Raw genomic sequence first — 21,544 nt, 5'->3', positions numbered from 1 at the left:
CAGCAGCCCTGTTGGTTCACACACACACACACACACACACACACACACACACACACACACACACACACACACACACACACACACACACACACACACACACACACACACACACACACACACACACACACACACACACACACACACAAAACTCTGTGATGTCAGCAGCGGGGGAGGGGCTTGCCTTATATGGCTTTATTTGCACAATACCTAACTTCCTCAGCATCTGCCATTGCTGTGCTGAGAGCGAGTGAGGGAGGGAGAGAGGCAAGGAGAGGCAGAGAGAGCTGCTTGGAAAGCGGTAGTAGCAGCACAGTGAAAGAGGTCTTGAGCAGCTTGAATAAATATTTGTGAAGGGCTAGCTATATTTGTGAAGGGCTAGGAGGACACTGCCCATGGCTCAGTCTGCTAACGGTGTGGACCAGGATCTGGCCAGCAAGAGGCTCCACACGAGGTAGGACCCGAGCTGGAGGTGGGGGTTAGTGTGGTGTGGGACGCCTGGATGGTTGACAGACCCTGTTCTTAGTGGGGGGAGGAGAGTGGAAAGTGGCGGAGAGATGAGGGAGCGACAGGGCTGAGAGACACAAGGGCTGCCGGCTCTCTGCCTGGCTGCCTGAGGAGGGCAAGACAGGGGAGCTAGCATAGCCACAGCTCCCTGGAAGTAGGCTCCAGCCAAAGCCTCATTCCTGGCCTTGGTCCTGGATAGCTTAGCCATTCCTCTCCCAGACTTTGATCTTGATGCTGCTCTGTGGGATCTTAAGTGAATGAGCAGACTGGAAGGGGCCATGAAGAACGTGGGATTCTGAGTGGAGCGTCTCAGCTGAGATTAGGCTCTATATTTGACACACACACACACACACACACACACACACACACACACACACACACACACACACACACACACACACACACACACACACACACACACACACACACACACACACACACACACACACACACACACACACACACACACACACACACACACACAAGCAGAGCACACAGCTGCTCAGTTAAGTCTGTATCTGTGGTAGGTGGATTTGTATCTGCAACAGTCTGTCTAGGGGTGTATGAATCTTCCCGTGTCTTTGCACAGCCATGCCTTTCTCTGTCTCCTCTGTCTGTTCCCTTCCTGTGCTCTCTACTACTGACTGCACTATATCAATTGGTTTCACACTGCTTTAAGGTTAAACATTATGGACAGGTTAATTATAGACTGTATAGAAAGTATGACAGTGAAAATAATGGTGTGTCAGTTTTATTCTAGATTTGAATGTCCTAAACTATTAAGGGATACACGAAGTGTGTGTGGATTGTCTGAATCAGCAGTAAGACCATGTTGGATTCATTAGCTTTAAAAAAAAAAAAAATGTCTGCTGGAAATGTTAATGCCTGTTGTGAATGAACATTCACAGGGCCTGCGAGGTCATCACGCTACCCTCTCTCTCAGACACACATACAGAGGTTAACCCTGTGTTTTTCGGTCACTTTATTTGGAAAGTCTGGATTTTCCATCTTCAGATGCTCTACAGATGGTCATGCAGTACTATCTGTTGATAAGCAACTGCTTACTAAGATTAGGTTTAGAATACGGGTTAGGGTTTAGATGAGGGTTAGGGCTAGTAGATAGTTTGTAGAGCGTCTATAGATGGACTATCCAAATATGTTTCACACACCACAACAGAAAAATGGGCATGTAAATATGCACTGCACAACGTGTGTTTATGTATATAGGTTCGTTCCATTTGAATTCAATCAGTTTTTAACAGCAACTCTTTTTGATTTGAACCAAACTTTCTATACATATTTGGCCAACCATCCAGGAGACAGAGGTGCTCAAAGTTCACCCATTTGGCATTCACCACCCTACCATGAGACATCTTTCTTCATCACTGGAAAAAATAAACCATTGTTTGATATAATTTAAAAGCCATTGTATAATTTCTTTAAAAAAAAAGTTTTATAAAAAGTGTTACCTTTGCCGTAAATGATCTAAAAACATGTAAACTCATTTTTTTTCATTTTTGCATATGTTGTGGTTTAGACCCTATTTTACATAATCTGAGCTGTTTGTGTTGTGCCCATCTTTGGTTGAGACACAACATGCTCTTGAATACAGGGTGGGTGTCATGTTTTAGCTGATAAATATACAAAAATGGGAATACAATAGACATTTCAACTTAAATGGTAGCACAAAGATGGTTGGAGGTCCACACATCAGATAATATTGACTTGAAATAGAATATCAGTTGTTTTAAATTATACTGTCAATCTTCCATATGACTCCTATTGAAATATAGATAAATGGGAATTTATATTCTAAGTTGACATTTGATGGTGGGTGGACCGGCGGCCATCGTTGTGGGAATAATTGGAAGTTAAAATGTAAATATGTACCAGCTAAATTGCAGTGGTCTGAAGGGATATGTTAATTCTATGAATTCTATTTCTATGATTGAAATGACACCCACCCTGCATTCAAGAGTCTGCTGTGTCTAAACCGATGGCAGACACAACACAAAAACCTCAGATGTGTAACGGCTTTCGTCGGTGGAAGTAGAGGACCAAAGCGCAGCGTGGTTAGTGTTCATCTTGATTTAATAATAATCAAAAACCAGAACACTTCAAATACAAAACAACAAAAGTGAAAACCGAAACAGTTCTATCTGGTGCAGACACACAAAGACTGAAGACAACCACCCACCAAACACAATAGAACACAGGCTACCTAAATATGGTTCCCAATCAGAGACAATGACTAACACCTGCCTCTGATTGAGAACCATATCAGGCCAAACGAGAAACCCCACATAGAAACAGAAAACATAGATAATACCCACCCAACTCTAAACCACACTAAAACAGAGATAATACAAAAGAACTATGGTCAGAACGTGACAAGATGATGTAAAATAGGGTCTAAGCTTCAATGTAAGCCAAAATGAAATAAATCAGAGTTTAGGTGATGGATGTTAAAAGGTAAAAAAAGGACATTGTTATTTAACTTATTTTTCAAGAAATTATTAAATAATTTGACTATCCTGTTTATAAACGTTCAAATAATAAACTCAACTGTTTATCTTTTCCAGTGATGAAGACATGGATGTCTCATGTTAGGGTGTGCGAAATAAGCTTTGAGCACACCTACTGTATCTCCTAAACATTTTGGCATTCAGGTTCATAAAGTAACTTGCTGATCACTTCTTCAATGGGCTGATACAGTAAGTTTGGAAAGTTTGGTTCAAATCAAAAGGGTTGTGGTCAAAAAAGTATTGAAACCAAATGGATCAACCCTATATGGTACTCTGTGTGTGTGCGTGTGTGCGTCTGTGCATCCATGTGTGTGTTTGTGTCGTGAGTAAAGGGAAAAAACACAGATTAGTCAACAGCAGGGCATTGTCTGGGGCAATCTTTTCATCACAAGCTAAATAAAATCTCTCTTTCATCTGTCTGTGTTTGATACACAACGATCCATTCATGGCTTTGTGGGCAGTGAAGACACAACAATGCTGGAGTATGGAGAGGTTCAGCTCTGAAGAGGTGCTTCAGACCCTCTGTTTCCTAACACAGTAGATGACTATCCATTAGTCCCAGAGCTAATGTCGGTGTTCCTGTACAGAGCTGGAACAGTGTCTGGCACTCCATCTGTCCGTGACCAAGAGGTTTTCCTCTGTCAAAATATTCAATGACAAGTTCTTCCATTATCTACTGCATTCAATTGATGTAGCTAGACTATAAGAGCAATAGAGAAAAGGATTCAGGAAACCTCTATATGGCACTGTAACATGAAGGCCTCATCATGACCTGAAGTTGCGCACCCTGTTTGTTGTTGTTGTGTGTCCATGCTTCTTGGAGAGATAAACACAGCTACCCTAAACATTCAGGAATAACCTGCTCACATGCATACTGAGATCTTTTGAGGCCCTTAAAATGGCATAAACCAAACCTTTCTCCTCAAGCAAAGTGTGCCATCGCTGTTAAATCAATCTATTTTAAGAGGCATTGAATGTTATATTAATATAATTTTTTGGGGTTACATTCCTTCAGACTTTCTCCCAATTCCACAGACAGTAAAATCTGTTGACACCATCTATTATAGAGTGAGAGTCTAGGAGAAGGAGAAAGATAGAGAAGGAAAAACAGAGAGGAAAGAAGGAGGGGAAGACAGGGATCAGCCAAAACTGAAAGGGACACTTACTGAGGAGAAAAAACATTCCTGGAGAGTTTCTCTTTGGTTTCCCCTGACAACCAGCCTTGCCTCGCTGTAATTATGGTCGGATTAGTACTCTGAGCACAGCACTCCTGAGCCAAACAAGGACGCAGCCAAGAGAACAGTATCATAGCACCCAGAATCATAGTACCCAGAATCATATACACATTCAGCCAAGCATCACATGACACATACTCTGGCCTTGCCAAATGTAACAGGACAGATCTGAACTGTGTCACCTTGACACTCATGCCCACACTCAAATATATTTGATTACCGTGGGTGGTTATAGAGCTATTTCAACTGAAACTGAAGGCAAACAACTGTCTTCAGGTCTCAGAGCCCCGATCAATATAGTAGTAACCTTTATCAGAACCAGAGGTAACTCACCATAGTCCAATATTTGCTGGGCTTGTCATTATGGTGGATGGGAGAAACTGGAGAATTGGAAAGCTTGGTCAGAAAGCCACAGGTCTGTGGTACAGATCTATATGTTTATTGAATAAAACGAGTGCATTACTATTACATTGACATTGATATCAGTTTGTGCCAAATATCAAGGCAGAGAATGTTATAGTCTGATTTTATTAGTGCTGTATTTCCTGGTATAAATTACATATTAGCTTTGAAATCAGAGATCTTGGTGGATGGGTTTTCCACCACAAGTCATCAAATGTTTTACCATTTGGGACTGATCTCTCACTTTTTCACCCTAAACCGAGTACAGACTAATTTGCAGGGTTAGGGAGTAACTGATTACATAGTATATTGTAATCGGATTACAGATACTTTTGAAAAACTAGATGATTATTTCTTGGATTACTTTTAAATTCAGAAAGGATGTTTCAACAAAATATATTTACAAATTCTGTTGTTTTCTCAATAACATTCAATTCAGCATTGAAGTTAAGTTTGTTCCACCTGAGTGAGTCTGACCACAAGTCAGAGACCACTGATGACACACCAAATGCATTTGATGGATCACTTGTCTTCTAATGCCTCTAAGGGGAAAGTAATCAAAAAGTAACTGAAAGTAATCAGATTACTATAATGAATTTGTGTAATACAAAAGTTGTGTTACTGATTCAGGGCCGGCGTTATGAGCGGGCTTTAGGGGGCCTGGTCCACCCTACCATACCTCCTTGCCTGTCCAAATAAAATATTTCAATATTGATAATTTGACTGAGATGCGCTCCCTGACAAAGACGCATCAATCTCAGGTAAAGCTTCCGAGCGAGCAAAACAGCGCCCCCATGTATCAGTATGTGTAGCCCATGTACAGTATCTGATACTGTCTGGACAAAAAGATTAAGGCATGTCATACTCTTTTTGGCCAGACGGCATCAGATATATGGGCTATATATAGTAAGACAGAGGGGCGTTGTTTTGTTGAGTATAATTTAAATTGTTGAGACAAAAAGAAGTGGAGGGGTGTGTTGTGAAGAAGTAGGCCATCGCTCACCAGAATGCATGCGCTCAGCTCTCCTGTCTCTCGCCAGTTCTTGCACATTCATCGTGGGAATTGTTTGCCCTTTAATTTTTGGTTTTATTTATAAATTCCCCATTGCATATGCAGACACGGCGCCAGGATTTTTTCTCTCCCGGGGCCAAGGGGGGGGGGGGGGGGGGGGGGCTTGACCAATACGTGGGGGTGCTAAGAAAATAGTCGATTTTCATGACTTCAGAGTTATAAGGAAGTTCTCATTTTTCAATAAAAGCAGATATGGCGCACAGCACATTCAATATAAATGTAGTTTAATTGAATTTGGCCAAAGAATATTCAACAAAATAGCTATAAGCCTAACACAAGTGACCACAAGGCAATGACAAAAACGTCTTTCACGTGCAAAGGTCTTTCAGCAATAACTTTTCTTTAAATGTTTTTATTTATTTCACCTTTATTTAACCAGGTAGGCTAGTTGAGAACAACTTCTCATTTACAACTGCGACCTGACCAAGATAAAGCAAAGCAGTGCAACACAAACAACAACACAGAGTTACACATGGAATAAACAAACATAGTCAATAACACAATAGAAAAAGTCTTATATACAGTGTGTGTAAATGAGGTAAGATAAGGGAGGTAAGGCAATATATAGGCCATAGTGGCAAAATAATTACAAGATGAATGAAGATGAATGTGCAAGTAGAGATACTGGGGTGCAAAGAAGCAAAAAAATGTAAAATAAAAATAACAGTATGGGGATGAGGTAGTTGGATGGGCTATTTACAGCTGAGCTATGTACAGGTGCAGTGATCTGTGAGCTGCTCTGACAGCTGATGCTTAAAGTTACTGAGGGAGATATGAGTCTCCAGCTTCAGTGATTTTTGCAATTCGTTCCAGTCATTGGCAGCAGAGAACTGGAAGGAAAGGCGGCCAAAGGAGCAATTGGCTTTGGGGGTGACCAGTGAAATATACCTGCTGGAGCGCGTGCTACGGGTGGGTGCTGCTATAGTGACCAGTGAGCTGAGATAAGGTGGGGCTTTACCTAGCAAAGACTTATAGAGGACCTGGAGCCAGTGGGTTTGAGACCACAATACATCCAAAATGCAGCAAGTGCATTTATACCATATGCACAATCAGACAACTGTGCATTGGTAATAATGTTTCGGATGAAATGGCTATCACAACATCAGAAATTAAATTAATAATATCCAAAGTGCAGCCACAACGAGAAGTGAAATGCATTTAGCCTATGCCTGTTAACTGTGCACACACACACACTTGTAAAACAAACTGCTATCATCACAATCTTAGTGATTACATTTCTGTTGCAAACAAAAATTACTTGTAGGTCGATGATATACATGCGTCCTGCTGTGCATTGGTTATAATGTTACGGATTAAATGTCTATCACAACATCAGAAATACAGGAATAATATCCACAGTGCAGCCACAACGAGAAGTGCATTTACCCTATGCTTGTCAACTGTGCACACATGGTGTAAAATGAGCTGGCTATCACAATCTTAGCGATTATATTTCTATTGCAAAAATACTTGTAGGCCGACAATAAGCATGCGTCTTCTTGTTCCATCCAGATCAGCGGATTGAATCATGTTCCCACCACCGGACAGGCACGCTCTGTCAATAAATAAAGGCCTATCAGATACTCAACAAGTGTTGTTTTATAGAAGGACGATGCGTCTGTTGCGGTTCAGTGCAAATTAGTCTATAATCTTATGGACCTCCAGGGCCTTGGTTCTTTCTGCGTGTATGGACAGGCAGGCAAGGTTGCTGAGTTGAGGGTTTGCCCAGTGTTTCGGTCTGTATATAATGATACGTATACTTAGCATTTCTAGTTTTATCTCAGATTTTCTGTGCAACTGTTTTGTCGAATTTGCCTATGACCTGTAAAAGTTCAAGGACGTTTCCCTGGTTGACAGCCATGTCGTTTTCTATGTCTCCTCTGTGAAAGTCCCTGGTATGCAGTGTAACACAATGACTCCACAACTGCTCTCATATACTCTGTTTTCTCTGACTATTTTCAAATGTCCATCACTTAGAGCACTGCATATTGTTGAGCCAGACTCTTTCTGAACAGTACACTCATTCCATGCTGTCATTGTATATTTATGCTCCACACTAGCATTGTGTGTCTTGAACGAACTTGTCACATTCTTCCAGTTCTGGTAGCCATCGTGGGTAAATGCCGCCTTCTCTCCACCATGGTTTCCTGGACGTTGAAAGTAGCGGCATGCAAAGCAGAAAGCACGGTCCTTTGAAATAAAATAATCCAGCCATTTGTAATCCTCTTACCATCTACGATTGAAGTAGCGATCCTGCTGTCCAACTTTTGTGGCTGGATAATGCCGAAGAAGAGGTTATTTAACAGGTGACTGGCTTAAATCAGAGGGAGCGGTGGCTGTGCTAACAGTGCAGCTAACGGTGGCTGTGGAGCAGCTAGCAGCGACAAACTGCTCTGTTGCTCCCTCACGTCGTGTCTCACGAGTTTCTCTCTCCGACTCATCTTTCTTAGCTCCCTCTTCTTCGGCCCCCTCGGAGACAGGGTCTGTGTCTGGATTTTCAATTTCTACCCGCACTCTTCTCTTGATCAGAAAACGGTCCATTGCAACGGGGTGAGATGGGCGACTAGCTAGCTAGAAGTTAGCTCACATAACGTAGCTTAACATGCGCGAGCACACGCACACTTGTGACGGGGCTATAGCCCCCTCTAGCCCCGGTGTAGCGCTGTGCATGTGCATATGTCACCAGTAGTAAATGTATCGTTAATCCCCGTCACTTGGTTCTATTCATTCATGTTAATGCATGTATTAAATCAGTCATTTACCATTCTCATTGTCTGAGTGGAAACGTTGTTTGCAGAGTTGGCAACCTATTACACTTTTTTACTTCATAACCATCATTTAAGAGTTGTCAATTTTTTCATTGTCTTCTGTCTGGAGGGCTCCATGTGAGCAATAAGCATGTGTCTGGTTTCTCTGTCCTGTTAAATGTTGAGGGAACTCGCATGTATAGTAGCTTACCTGGCCTGCTGGGTGCAAATGTAGCAAAGTGCCCATTTGGGGATGTCTGATTGTCTTAATTCACCACATCCAACAATGAGCTGAGCTTCTCAGACATGTTTTCTTCATCTCACACAGTAAGTCAACGAAGTCTGTTTTTTAAACATCCATTACAAATGATAATAGTTCCTCACTGTATTTGAAAAATATTTCCTCGGTGTGAAACAAAATATCATGATCTGATGATCCCATATACTGTATCCAGTGGAAATTTCATAAAATCAGAGAGGTGCAGGGGGCCTTGCTCAGGGGTAGAATGACAGATTTTTACCTTGTCGGCTCGGGGATTTGATCCAGCAACCTTTCGGTTACTGGCCCAATACTCCTACCCGCCAGGCTACCTGCTGCCCCTTTTATTTGTTGGCTTTATGAATTTTAGTTAGTTGACAATGGAAGTTGTATGCCTACTGCTGCATTAGCCTATAGGCTATCTCTGAGTTCCCCATGCTCATTTCTTTAGCAGCCAATGGATCAAGGTGTATCAATGTGTCCATATAGAAAAGACTGGGGCTCTCGCATTAGTTGAATTCTAACTTTTAGATTTTTATCATTTTAATTCAGATTTTATGATTAACCAAGTGACAATGATTTTGATGAACAAAAACGTTATTATTGAAATGAAACTGTCCAAACGCACATATGAAAATCAGAACTGGCATGCAGACTGGTAGAAAGGGTAGGATAAATTGTAAGCTTCCCCAAACTTGAAACTCACGCACTGCCCATATTTTGTGATTTGTTTGAAAATCAGATGAAAACATCATGACTGGTTGTGTTCATGCATGTCTTCAATATAAAACCCATTTAAAAAATGTGTGCAGGCACACATGAAAAAAAAACGTGCCCCCTTTCTAAATCAAATGCACTTCAATCTGATCTGTTCTGGTGCCGGCACTGTATTGATTACAATTTGACAGGTAGCTAGTAACTGTAATGGATTACATTTAGAAAGTAACCTACCCAACCATGCTAATGTCTCCACTCAGACGGTCAAAGTTCAACCAAAACCTTTTCTTCTCTCAACAGACAGACACATTTAAGTTCACCCATTCTTCTGATAAGTTTGGCCGACCAATGACACAGCCACCTCTGATGAACTCACAAAACTCACTTCCTGTAAAACAGACCAACGAGGACGTGTAACCCGGGACCTGCCATGATGAGTGTTGAGCTAGCATGCCGTCTCCCTCAGACCACAGGCGGGTTATTATGGAATGCTTGTCTCCAAACAGACCAAGTTGAGCAGTAATCAGAGGAGAGCATGGCTGACTTTACCACATAGACACATTCTTAGAACAGCCACAGGGAAAATACAGTATGGGAGCCGGGTCTAAAACCCCTCCAATGCATGCCAATAATGTAAGATTTATGTCAGTGCATTTCTCTTGTTGTTTTTTTACTACCTTCGTCTGTCTGCCGGGTCAATGTTACTCACACACATCTTCAGTTAGGACTTTGTCTGTCACTTGTTCAACTCAACTGTCCCCGATGACCCTCTTGCCTCCTTTCCAAGGGAAAGGTCATGTAAAAATAACTCTGATTACGCAATCAGAACAAAGACATCTTCCATTTTTATTGGCACTGTCATGCTTGACTACTGCTGGGGTCTTGAGTTCAGGCCACACAGATGAAGCTTGTGCCTGTTTTTAATTGGAAAAATATACTTTCCCAATATAACTTCCCTTCAGAGAAGAGAAAGCGCACTCTACATATGTCTTTAAAAATTCACAGCCAACATCTGGGAGCTTTATGCAAGGCAAGAAACATGATCCAAGTATCCATATCGTTTCTGGGAAAGAGGAAATCGTTTGACCTCATTTGAATTTATAACTGTACTTTTAAGACTAAAAGAAGTCTCTGTGGTCACACACACCACATTGTTATGCGACTACTTTGTGGCTCAGCGGCATGAGGGTGTTTTATGACATGCTGTGTAATTATTGTTTGTCTAGAAGGATTCCACATTCAGTGGTGTAAGCTTATTAAAGATCTCTCTCGCCCTCTCGCTCGTTGTAATTTCCTCATTGTCCTCAACTATAAAGTAATTAATGAAAACATCCAAGGTAAAAAGAAAACATCAAGAAGCATGCTACAAAAACAAATCTCCTCCCTTTTCCAGACTAAACCACAATTCCACTCCACATTTTTGCACACCAATTCCCAATATCTTCAATAAAATCACATGACAGCCTTTTCTACTGGGATATTATGGCGACTTAGTGTTACTATGCAAAGACCAACTGTCACGGAGGGAAAATGTATTATTCCTTTTAGAGTACTATCTATCTTTGGCCCAGAGTAACCATGGCTCCCTTTTCGATTCCATTCTTTGGAGGTTTATCCTGGCTTCAAATCGGGCCGCGTCCAGTAGCCAAACGTTGCAGATAGAAATGCATGAATAGAGCTGACGTGATTCCTTATTCTACATGTCAGAGAGGCATATTTGTTATACATAGCATATTTCTATCTGAATTTAACAAAACGTTACATCCTGCTGAATGTGAACCTGGCTCCTTCAGTAACCTCAGTGTGAATGAGAATTCAGATATCATATGCTTGGGTAAATATTCAACTAAACATGGCCTGTGTTAAATTAGCATATTTGTATTAGCTCCTGCTGAACACCTAACTCACTGATGATTTGTTTCCCCCCCTCAATGAATAAGTTCAGGTCACACAGCAAAGCGCAAACAACGATATAGCTACTGATTTAGGGTTTAAAACCCCCTAAGGTCGATGTCCGCGCCCCTGTGGAAATTTTATTAGCATAATAAAAAAAAATCCCTACAAAAATCTGTCAGTTTAAGCTACAGGTATGTTTGTTTGTGCATTGGTTGCGTCTCAATCCACCACATCCGCCTATGTCGCACTTCCACATCTGCGGTGAAAGGTGACAGAGCTAGAACAGTGTTCGTCTGACAATGAGACGTCCTGAAAAAAAATCGCTCCTCACAAAATCGTCTGTAGCGTCCGGAGGGTTTGGCCTACAAACTATTATGACCTCTCTATTGAAAGATGAGACCAGTGGTGGAAAAAGTACAGAATTGTCATACTTGAGTAAAAGTAAAGATACGTTAATAGAAAATTACTCAAGTAAAATAAGTCACCCAGTAAAATACTACTTGAGTAAAAGTCTAAAGGTATTTGGTTTTAAATATACTTATGTATCAAAAGTAAAAATATTATATTCCTTATATTAATTTTAGATTCCTTATATTAAGGAAACTAGACAGCACCATTTTCTTTTTTTCTTTTATTTACGGATAGCCAGGGGCACACTCCAACACTCAGACATAATTTACAAACAAGGCATGTGTTTAGTGAGTCTGCCAGATCAGAGTCAGTAGGGATGACCAGGGATGTTCTCTTGACAAGTGTGTGAATTGGATCGTTTTCCTGTTCTGCTCAGCATTCGAAATGTAACGAATACTTTTGGGTGTCAGGGGAAATGTATGGAGTAAAAAGTACAGTAATGTAGTGGAGTAAAAGTAAAAGTTCTCAAATATAAATAGTAAAGCACAGATACCCCAACAAACTACTTAAGTAGTACTATAAAGTATTTTTACTTAAGTACTTTACGCCACTGGATGGGACTCTCACGATGGTGTTCTCCGTTTTGCTCTATAACCCATACAAGCATCTTGGGACTCGTCTGAAGTCGGTACAGCCGATCTGCCAACTTCTGTCTGTTGCATCCGAACAGTTTGGGATACACAATAATATGGGCTACACACCCCTCTGTGCAAAGGCGAGACTCACGAGCACGTACATGTTGATTGTTTTGCTCTAGGATGCCCACAGGCCTCACACGACTCATCTGAAGGTCGCCTGGTACCAGTTAAAAAAATGAACGGAAGTAATACAGTGCATGGGGAAAGTATTCAGACGCCTTGACCTTTTCCACATTTTGTTGTGTTACAGCCTTATTCTGAAATGTATTAAATCATTTATATCCCCCTCTTCAATTTACACACAATACCCCATAATGACAAAGCAAAAACTGTTTTTTAGACATTTTTGCACTCTGACGGAGCTCTAGAGTTCTTCTGTGGAGATGGGAGAACCTTCCATAAGGACAACCATCTCTGCAGCACTCCACCAATCAGGCCTTTATGGTAGAGTGACAATGCAGGAGTGGCTTTGGGACAAGTCTCTGAATGTCCTTGAGTGGCCCAGCCAGAGCCCGGAATTGAACCCGATAGAACATCTCTGGAGAGACCTGAAAATAGCTGTGAAGCAACGCTCCCCATCCAACCGGACAGAACATGAGATCATCTGCAGAGAAGAATGCGACTAACTCCCCAATACAGGTGTGCCAAGCTTGTAGCGTCATACCAAAGACTCGAGGCTGTAATCACTGCCAAAAGGTGCTACAACAAAGTACTGAGTAAAGGGTCTGAATACTTATGTAAATGTGATTTAAATTAAGAAATTAGCAAAAATATTTTTAAAAAGTTGGTTTATTGTGTGTTTAGACTGATTAGGGGGGGGGGGAAACAATTTAATAAATGTTATAATAAGGCTGTAACGTAAAAAACAGTGGAAAAAGTCGAGGGGTCTGAATACTTTCCGAAGGCACTGCACATACAGTTGAAGTCAGAAGTTTACATACACTTTGGAGTTGGAGTCATTAAAAAACTCATTTTCAACCACTCCACAAATTTCTTGTTAAACAAACTATAGTTTTGGCAATTCGGTTAGGACATGATGTCATGATGTCAAGCTTTAGAAGCTTCTGATAGGCTAATTGACATAATTTGAGTCAATTGGAGGTGTACCTGTGGATGTATTTCAAGGCCTACCTTCAAACTCAGTGCCTCTTTGCTTGACATCATGGGAAAATCAAAAGAAATCAGCCAAATTATAGACCTCCACAAGTCTGGTTCATCCTTGGGAGCCAAACACCTGAAGGTACCACGTTCATCTGTACAAACAATAGTATGCAAGTATAAACACCATGGGATCACGCAGCCGTCATACCGCTCAGGAAGGAGACACGTTCTGTCTCCTAGAGATGAAAGTACTTTGATCCAAAAAGTGCAAATCAATCCCAGAACAACAGCAAAGGACCTTGTGAAGATGCTGGAGGAAACAGGTACAAAAGTATCTATATCCACAGTAAAACGAGTCCTATATCGATATAACCTGAAAGGCCACTCAGCAAGAAAGAAGCCACTGCTCCAAAACCGACATAAAAAAGCCAGACTACGGTTTGCACCTGCACATGGGGACAAAGATCGTACTTTTTGGAGAAATGTTCTCTGGTCTGATGAAACACATATAAAACGGTTTGGCCATAATGACCATCGTTATGTTTGGAGGAAAAAGGGGAAGGCTTGCAAGCCGAAGAACACCATCCCAACCGTGAAGCACGGGGGTGGCAGCATCATGTTGTGGGGGTGCTTTGCTGCAGGAGGGACTGGTGCACTTCACAAGATAGATGGCATCATGAGGGAGGAAAATTATGTGGATATATTGAAGCAACATCTCAAGACATCAGTCAGGAAGTTAAAGCTTGGTCACAAATGGGTCATCCAAATGGACAATGACCCCAAGCATACTTCCAAAGTTGTGGCAAAATGGCTTAAGGAAAACAAAGTCAAGGTATTGGAGTGGCCATTACAAAGCCTTGACCTCAATCCTATAGAAAGTTTGTGGGCAGAACTGAAAAAGCATGTGCGAGCAAGGAGACTTGACTCAGTTACATCACCTCGGTCAGGAGGAATGGGCCAAAATTCACCCGACTTATTGTGGGAAGCTTGTGGAAGGCTACCCAAAACGTTTGACCCAAGTTAAACAATTTAAAGGCAATTCTACCAAATACTAATTGAATGTATGCATGTAAACTTCTGACCCACTGGGAATAAATCATTCTCTACTATTATTCTGACATTTCACATTACTAAAATAAAGTGGTGACCTAAGACAGGGAATTTTTACTAGGATTAAATGTCAGGAATTGTGAAAAACTGAGTTAAAATTTATTTGGCTAAGGTGTATGTAAAATTCTGACTTCAACTGTACATACGAAATATCACATACACATATCACATATTTACATATACATGTACATGAACACCTCCCCTGTAAATATTCCTGTATTTTCTATAGATGTTATATCTGTGTATTCCTACTGCTGTATCATCAAATGTACTGTATAAGTGAGTATCAGAAATGGCTAATATATTCATTTGATCTAAGATTAGCAAATCAATCAATTTTGTTTCTGAGGCTACATATCATTTATATGAGCTAACTTTAACTCTTTCCTGGGTAGCTTATTGAAAACTTAACTCGTAATGTTAATAGTTTGTTTTTCTACAGTAATATTTCTATTTCTGATAATAACAATGAAGGAATTAATGGATTTTTGAGCAGATTATGTTCAGCAGATGTCTTATCTGGTTTGGCCCGGCTGCAGCAGGCACTGCAGATATCAATCTAATGCAAAGGTTTAGTAAATCTGTCCCTCCGGGGGCTAAAGGATCCATCTAATCCAAATACCTCTTAGCCTTCTTACCCTACACTAGTCCAACCCAGTAACCATGGGAAACTGTCTCAAAGACCAACAGCCAATGTGTCCTATTTTCCCTTCCTGAGGCCTGTGCTTCTCTCTGCTGCTCAAATGAGAACTGATGATATAAAACTCAGGCTCTTTACTCTATACATCAAAAGCACCCTGATTCAAGAAATAGACCAGCCAAAGATAGAATGCCAAATATTCCATATTTAATGGAATCAAAATCAATTGTGTACTCACTGCAATTTGTCTCCGATTTGTAAACCTGCGTATTTGTATCGCTCACTCGCTTTATTTCTCTCTCTCTTCCTTGCTATCTTTCTCTCTCGCTCTCTCTCACACCGGGGCACCGGTCCTGCTGAGAGACGCTCGTGTCACACTGTCGTCACCAGCAGTCACCCAGGATCCTCGCCCCAAGATACTTCCCCTTCTCTCAGCGTGGCTCAACGGGATTGACTACAGTACTCAGTGCTGGTTGAGAGAAGGACCACGCAATACTACTTAGGGAGGACAACACTATACAGTCATTTACTGACTCACCTGTTAACCTGCCTCATATAGTGCTTCTGTGGAATTGGGGAGTTTTACATTTGTGGATATCCATAGAAGACATCTGCAGTGTTGGAAGGACTCACTTTGTTGATTTGTTAGAAGTTTGTGTTCTAATCTGAAGGGGTTTTGGGGATTCTTATCATTGTCCCGAATAGCTTCAGACATTCATCGTTGGCACTTTGGGCAGCATTTGGGGACACCTGAGGAACAGGGCTTTAAAGCGTGCATAGTATCTCCAATGGGATTCTGTCCAAATGGTCTGGATGCACTGTTGCTAACGTTGGCGTATTCGACTATGGAGTAATTAATCAAATCTGACATCTGCTTTCATATAGACTTATCAGGGTCATACAAAGCCCTACATCTCAAACCCGGCTGTGTGTATGTGTATCCTGGTGGCAGCATAGTATTGCTATGTTTTTCTCCTGGATTCTCTAGCAGAACACTTGAGTGTATTACATTAGCATACGTGAGATTTTGCATTCAAGTTCACCTCCACCCTAAAGTTCCACCTCATGCCTCACATCCCTACAGCTAAGGAGTGCCTTTAGTTGACCTGGTAGTCCATGTCGTCTAACTCTTGCCATCTCACTGGGGCCCAGAGTGCGGTGTGCAGGCTGGTCCACCGGGGCTTCAGACCCCGGGCCCTACTGAGGCCCATAAGGCTGGAGCTGGGGGTGTACGTCGAGAAGACCCGCACCAAACAGAAACACAGGTACTGGTTGAAGTTCTGCCAACAGCAGGCTCAGATGTAGCACTTTATTTTACTGTACTATTAAGGTATTTGCTCAACATATAGCCTAGATGCTGACTGCTTGGTTGGCTGCATATTTCAAGTAATTGTTGTCATTGAACCCCTTGGAAATTGGCATAAAGGAGTAATTGTTGTGTAATATTAAGTAATTTCTAAGTAAATACCAGGGAAGTAGTGTACCGTAAAATAATGTGCTACTAATCATATAAACACATATGGATTACACTGTGGGGCTAATCTACACTGAACTCTACCCTGAGCTTGCTGAAGAACAAGTGGCATTATCTTTTGCCTTTCAAATGATAACATAAACAAATCCACATTGGCTGGTTGCTTTCATCGTATCAATGGTTCTCAGATGACTGTGGGGAAGGTCTTAGAATGGTCTCAAGAATGAGGCTAGCTGATATTACAAATATTTTGGACCGTTTTGAGTGACAGAAACTGTTATGTGAAGTCCAGAAAGTGGTTAGGCATGCATGGTATTATGTAACCATGGTAACAAAGGCATTCTGGAGGGCGAGAGGGACCTGGCTCTACAGCAGTTATTTCTGGCATATGAGCCCTCTATTCTCTTCAGAATTATAATGAACAGTTATTATATTGACTAAACCCAGACACTTGATAATTGTACTCTTGGACTATAAGTTGGAGGCCCTACTGTATACTGAAAAATATTTTGCTTGGACAACATTGACAAAAATACAGTGCTTGAGGGGGCAAGGAAATGCTCCAAAGAGCATGTTCATTGGGCTTGAGGCTTTGTGTGTAGTGATATGAATTCTGTCTCCTTCCTTATTGTCAGTGTGGAGATGAGGTGTTTTCCCATTTCTTCCCACTGTCTCCCAATGCAGCATTTAAGACCTGCAGCGCATCAACACTAGCCTGGTTAAACCAGACTGAACTAGAGTGTGTGGGCTGGACAGCTCTGGGAGGATGAGACACTGATTCTCAATGCAGGGAAGAAAAGACGTGTCAGTTATCTTCACTATATAAACTGGACTTTTAAACAGTAGTGTTATGGAGAGATAGAGATGAGATCAAGGAGCTGAAAAGACTACATCTACAAGGTGCTCATGTCAAGGCAAGTGTTTCTTCTGACACTGTTGCTGTGGTAACCGCACAGTGATATTGATTCAGACACTGTTGCCATGGAGACATTTAGGAGTAACCTTTTCATTGTTGGTGACAGTTTTCGGACACCATTGCCATGGTACCTTCATAGGCACACTGTTTCGCACTCTGACGCTGTAATACTGACATTCTCTTTTTCTCTGTCCCTGTGTGTGTGTGTCTGTGTGTGTGTGTCCCTGTGTGTGTGTGTGTGTGTGTGTTCAGGATGGAGGCCTCATGTCTGGAGTTGGCCCTGGAGGGAGAGAGGCTGTGTAAGGCGGGGGATTTTAAAGGGGGGACAGCGTTTTTCGAGGCGGCTGTGCAGGTGGGAACAGAAGACCTGAAGACCCTCAGTGCCATCTACAGCCAACTGGGCAATGCCTACTTTTACCTGAAGGAATACGGCAAGGCCCTGGAGTACCACAGACACGACCTCACTCTGGCCAGGTGAGGCCACGGAATACCAGACCACATCATGTCTGATTATGGATTCAATTGTAGTTAAAGTACTTCAACCTATGGTATGAATATGTTTAAAAGAGTCATTTTATAGAGTGCAATGGATGTATATGTCATTTAGACTAAAGTCATTCATAAAGCATAAGAGAGTATGTAAACAGTTATCCATACTGTAGCTATGGGTTGCATACTATACAGAGTAGGGCTGGGAATTTCCAGGAACCTCACGACATATTATCACGATACTTATATGCATTGTGATTCGATAATTAGATTTTATTGCAATTCAACGTTTCAAACATATTGCTCACCATATGTCTGCTGCAGAGGGACAAGAGAGAGCCACGAGAAAACAAGTTTTGATCAGTCATGGAAATAAAAAAGTGCTGAAAACAAATTGGCTCCCTATTTAAAAAGAGAACAAGCTATGAAAAATGATGGAGTTTTGGTGCAGGTACAGCTAGCGCAACAATAATATTGCGATATTGTCAAAACGACACAATGTCAAAAATAATATCCCGATAATGAACTGTATCGATCCCCCCATTATTAATATGACTTGTATGCCTGTTGCCCTCCTAGAAGAAGGAGGCAGGTTTTGATAGTGTTCATTTTGATGAGAGCCCCTTGGTATTTAGCTCAGATGACTAAGCCTGTCTCCTGTGGAGAGGTGTGCAGTTGGTAGCCTGGCGATTACAAACCCAGAGGGCTGGTGCTTAGTTACAGTACATTACAATAACAGCAGGACAACTGGAACCCTGTCCTAAGAAGGTAGGGACCACTTAAACAGTTGGATTTGATGACCTAAGCGCTAAGTCTAAGCAGTAGCATGTGTGTTATTGTGTTGACAATGAGCAATGGATTTGGCAAGACGTCACAAACAGATCTGGGACTCAGGCTATGTACGCATTGATTATGACTTCAAAACCATGACTGATAATGAGATACGGTCTCTATTTACAGGACAATAGGGGACAGGATAGGGGAGGGGAAAGCCAGCGGTAACCTTGGAAACACACTGAAGGTTTTGGGGCGCTTCGACGAGGCAACGGTGTGCTGTCAGAGACACCTGGACATCTCTCAAGAGCAGGGGGACAAGGTAGCACACACACACACCACCACATTGGAGGATTGCAACTGTTAAGTACCATTTATCAGATTTAGAAGAACGGCATATTGTATTGAAAATAAATTTCAGTGTGGTCCATGCTATTTCAGTTGAAAAATACCCTAATGTCTTCGAATGTCTCTATTTGCCTTCTTTTTCCCTTTGCGTCTGATCAGGTGGGAGAGGCCAGGGCTCTGTATAATATAGGGAATGTGTTCCATGCCAAAGGAAAGCAGCAGCTATGGGGCTGTACCCAGGACCCTGGGGACCTCTCACCAGTCGTCAGAGATACACTGCAAAGGGCTACTAGCTTCTATGAGTGAGTGTTAAGCTGTATACACATGCTTGTACATGTGCACATGAACACCTACGTACTCTACGTGCAAGAACACAAGCAGGCACGCACCCGTGCATGCACACAGCACAGACACCATACATATGATTGATATATCCCACTGGGCTATTAGCTCCCTCAAAATCTCTGCAGGCAATGAACACTACCTGAATCAGTCTGTGGAGGAGTGGGATAAAAGTGAATTGCCTTTACAGTTAAGTCAAAACTGTAGTACACAATCCCCTGTGGACACACAGAGTGTCACGAACGTCGTCAGGGAAATGACCGGACCAAGGTGCAGCCCGGTGAGCGTACATTTTTCTTTATAAAGAATGTCGCCAACAAAACAAGAAACACCAAAAACAAATGTGAAGCTTACTAGGGCTATACAGGCCACTAACAAAGACAACTACCCACAAAATACAAAAGGGAAAAAGGCTGCCTAAGTATGATTCCCAATCAGAGACACCGATAGAACCATACCTGGCCAAAACATAGAAACACAGAACATAGAGTTTCCCACCCGAGTCACACCCTGACCAACCAAACATAGAGAATAAAAAGATCTCTACGGTCAGGGCGTGACACAGAGGCTCGCTCAGGCCTTCGGTCTTGTATGAAAACACACTGACAGGCCAGTTTCCTACGTCAAAGCTTTCATAACTACTGAAGTAATGTACTGTTTATTTTGTGCAACCACAGCATAAAAAATATAATTTTTAGTTCAAGACAACAAAAATTAGACTTTGGATTAATTTGTGTAAAACACAATTGGTACACAATACTTTAACTCAAGTCCTCCTCTCTCCTACAGGATGAATCTATGTCTGGTCAAAGAGCTGGGCGACCGAGCTGCTCAGGGCAGGGCCTTCGGTAACCTAGGCAACACCCACTACTTGCTGGGAAATTTTGTGGAGGCCATCAAATTCCACAGACAGGTGATATACATATCCCTGAGACAGTAGTCAACACCATCATGTGTACTAGTAAAGAGATAGAGTATGTAACACACACAATAGTGTAACATAATTAATGGTAAGAAAAGGTTCTCACATTCAACCATTTCGCCCCTTGGATGAAAACACACAATCAACTTGCCTGTTTGAATGAGCTTAATGTAAAGTGTATGATGTACTTACAAGACGTAAAAGTATCAGTTTTGCAATGCTATTGTTCCATCAATAGGGTAAAGACTGGTCAAGGTGAGCAATATACACATACATTCAAGAAAATATATAAACTTTCTTTTGTTCAGAGACTGTCCATCGCCAAGGAGTTTGGTGACAAAGCAGCTGAACGTAGAGCCTATAGTAACCTAGGCAACGCTCTGATTTTCCTGGGACAGTTTAACACTGCCACGGAGTACTACAGGTAAACAAAGACTACACGCTGACACCTAGTGGACTTGATGTGTATCAACCAATGGAGCTCAGAGCGCTACGCCATGTTCTGTACTTGATTACCTGCATGTATTCAAATCTATTAATGTTTTAAGATCAATATAATGTATGAGATTCATTTCTAATAAGAATGTTTCATTTAAAATAAATACTTTGAATTTTGTGTGGAACAAACAAATGTTTTACTTTAAATACCTCTTTCTCCATTCACCACCCTCTTACTTCCCCTATGTATAAATCTCATTCCTTCCTCCTCTCTCCCTCTCAATCGCCCTGTCTTCCTTTTCCATCTAGGAAAACTCTGCAGCTGTCTCGTCAGTTGAAGGACCAGGTGATGGAAGCGCAGGCGTGTTACAGCCTGGGGAACACCTACACTTTGATGCAGCAGTACGAGAGAGCCATAGACTACCACCTCAAACACCTCCTCATAGCCCATGAGCTCACCGACAGGTATGCACACTCGCATGCAGGCACACACACTCACTTAATAGTCAGACACACCGAGAAATCTGACTGCCGATAGGTAGTTAGCACAGTAGGAGGCCGTTCCTTCTCTTGCTAAAACAAAG

General features: G+C 41.8%; 1 protein-coding gene across 1 annotated transcript in view; it reads left to right on the top strand.

Annotated features, from left to right (window-relative positions):
* The first annotated feature begins 287 nt into the window (after positions 1-287).
* Positions 288-21,544, top strand: part of LOC120026185 (G-protein-signaling modulator 1-like) — a 39,201-nt gene continuing 17,944 nt past the window's right edge. The window contains exons 1-7 of the mRNA XM_038971010.1: positions 288-451; positions 17,900-18,121; positions 19,097-19,232; positions 19,418-19,560; positions 20,390-20,513; positions 20,831-20,946; positions 21,270-21,425. Of these exons, the coding sequence (XP_038826938.1) occupies positions 393-451; positions 17,900-18,121; positions 19,097-19,232; positions 19,418-19,560; positions 20,390-20,513; positions 20,831-20,946; positions 21,270-21,425 (956 nt within the window). The 5' untranslated portion in view covers positions 288-392. The remainder of the gene's footprint in view (positions 452-17,899; positions 18,122-19,096; positions 19,233-19,417; positions 19,561-20,389; positions 20,514-20,830; positions 20,947-21,269; positions 21,426-21,544) is intronic.

Source organism: Salvelinus namaycush, chromosome 31 (assembly GCF_016432855.1).
Source record: "Salvelinus namaycush isolate Seneca chromosome 31, SaNama_1.0, whole genome shotgun sequence".
Classification (NCBI taxonomy): domain Eukaryota; kingdom Metazoa; phylum Chordata; class Actinopteri; order Salmoniformes; family Salmonidae; genus Salvelinus; species Salvelinus namaycush.
The sequence above is the reverse complement of the archived record's forward strand: the minus strand, read 5'-3'. Positions and strand labels throughout refer to the sequence as shown.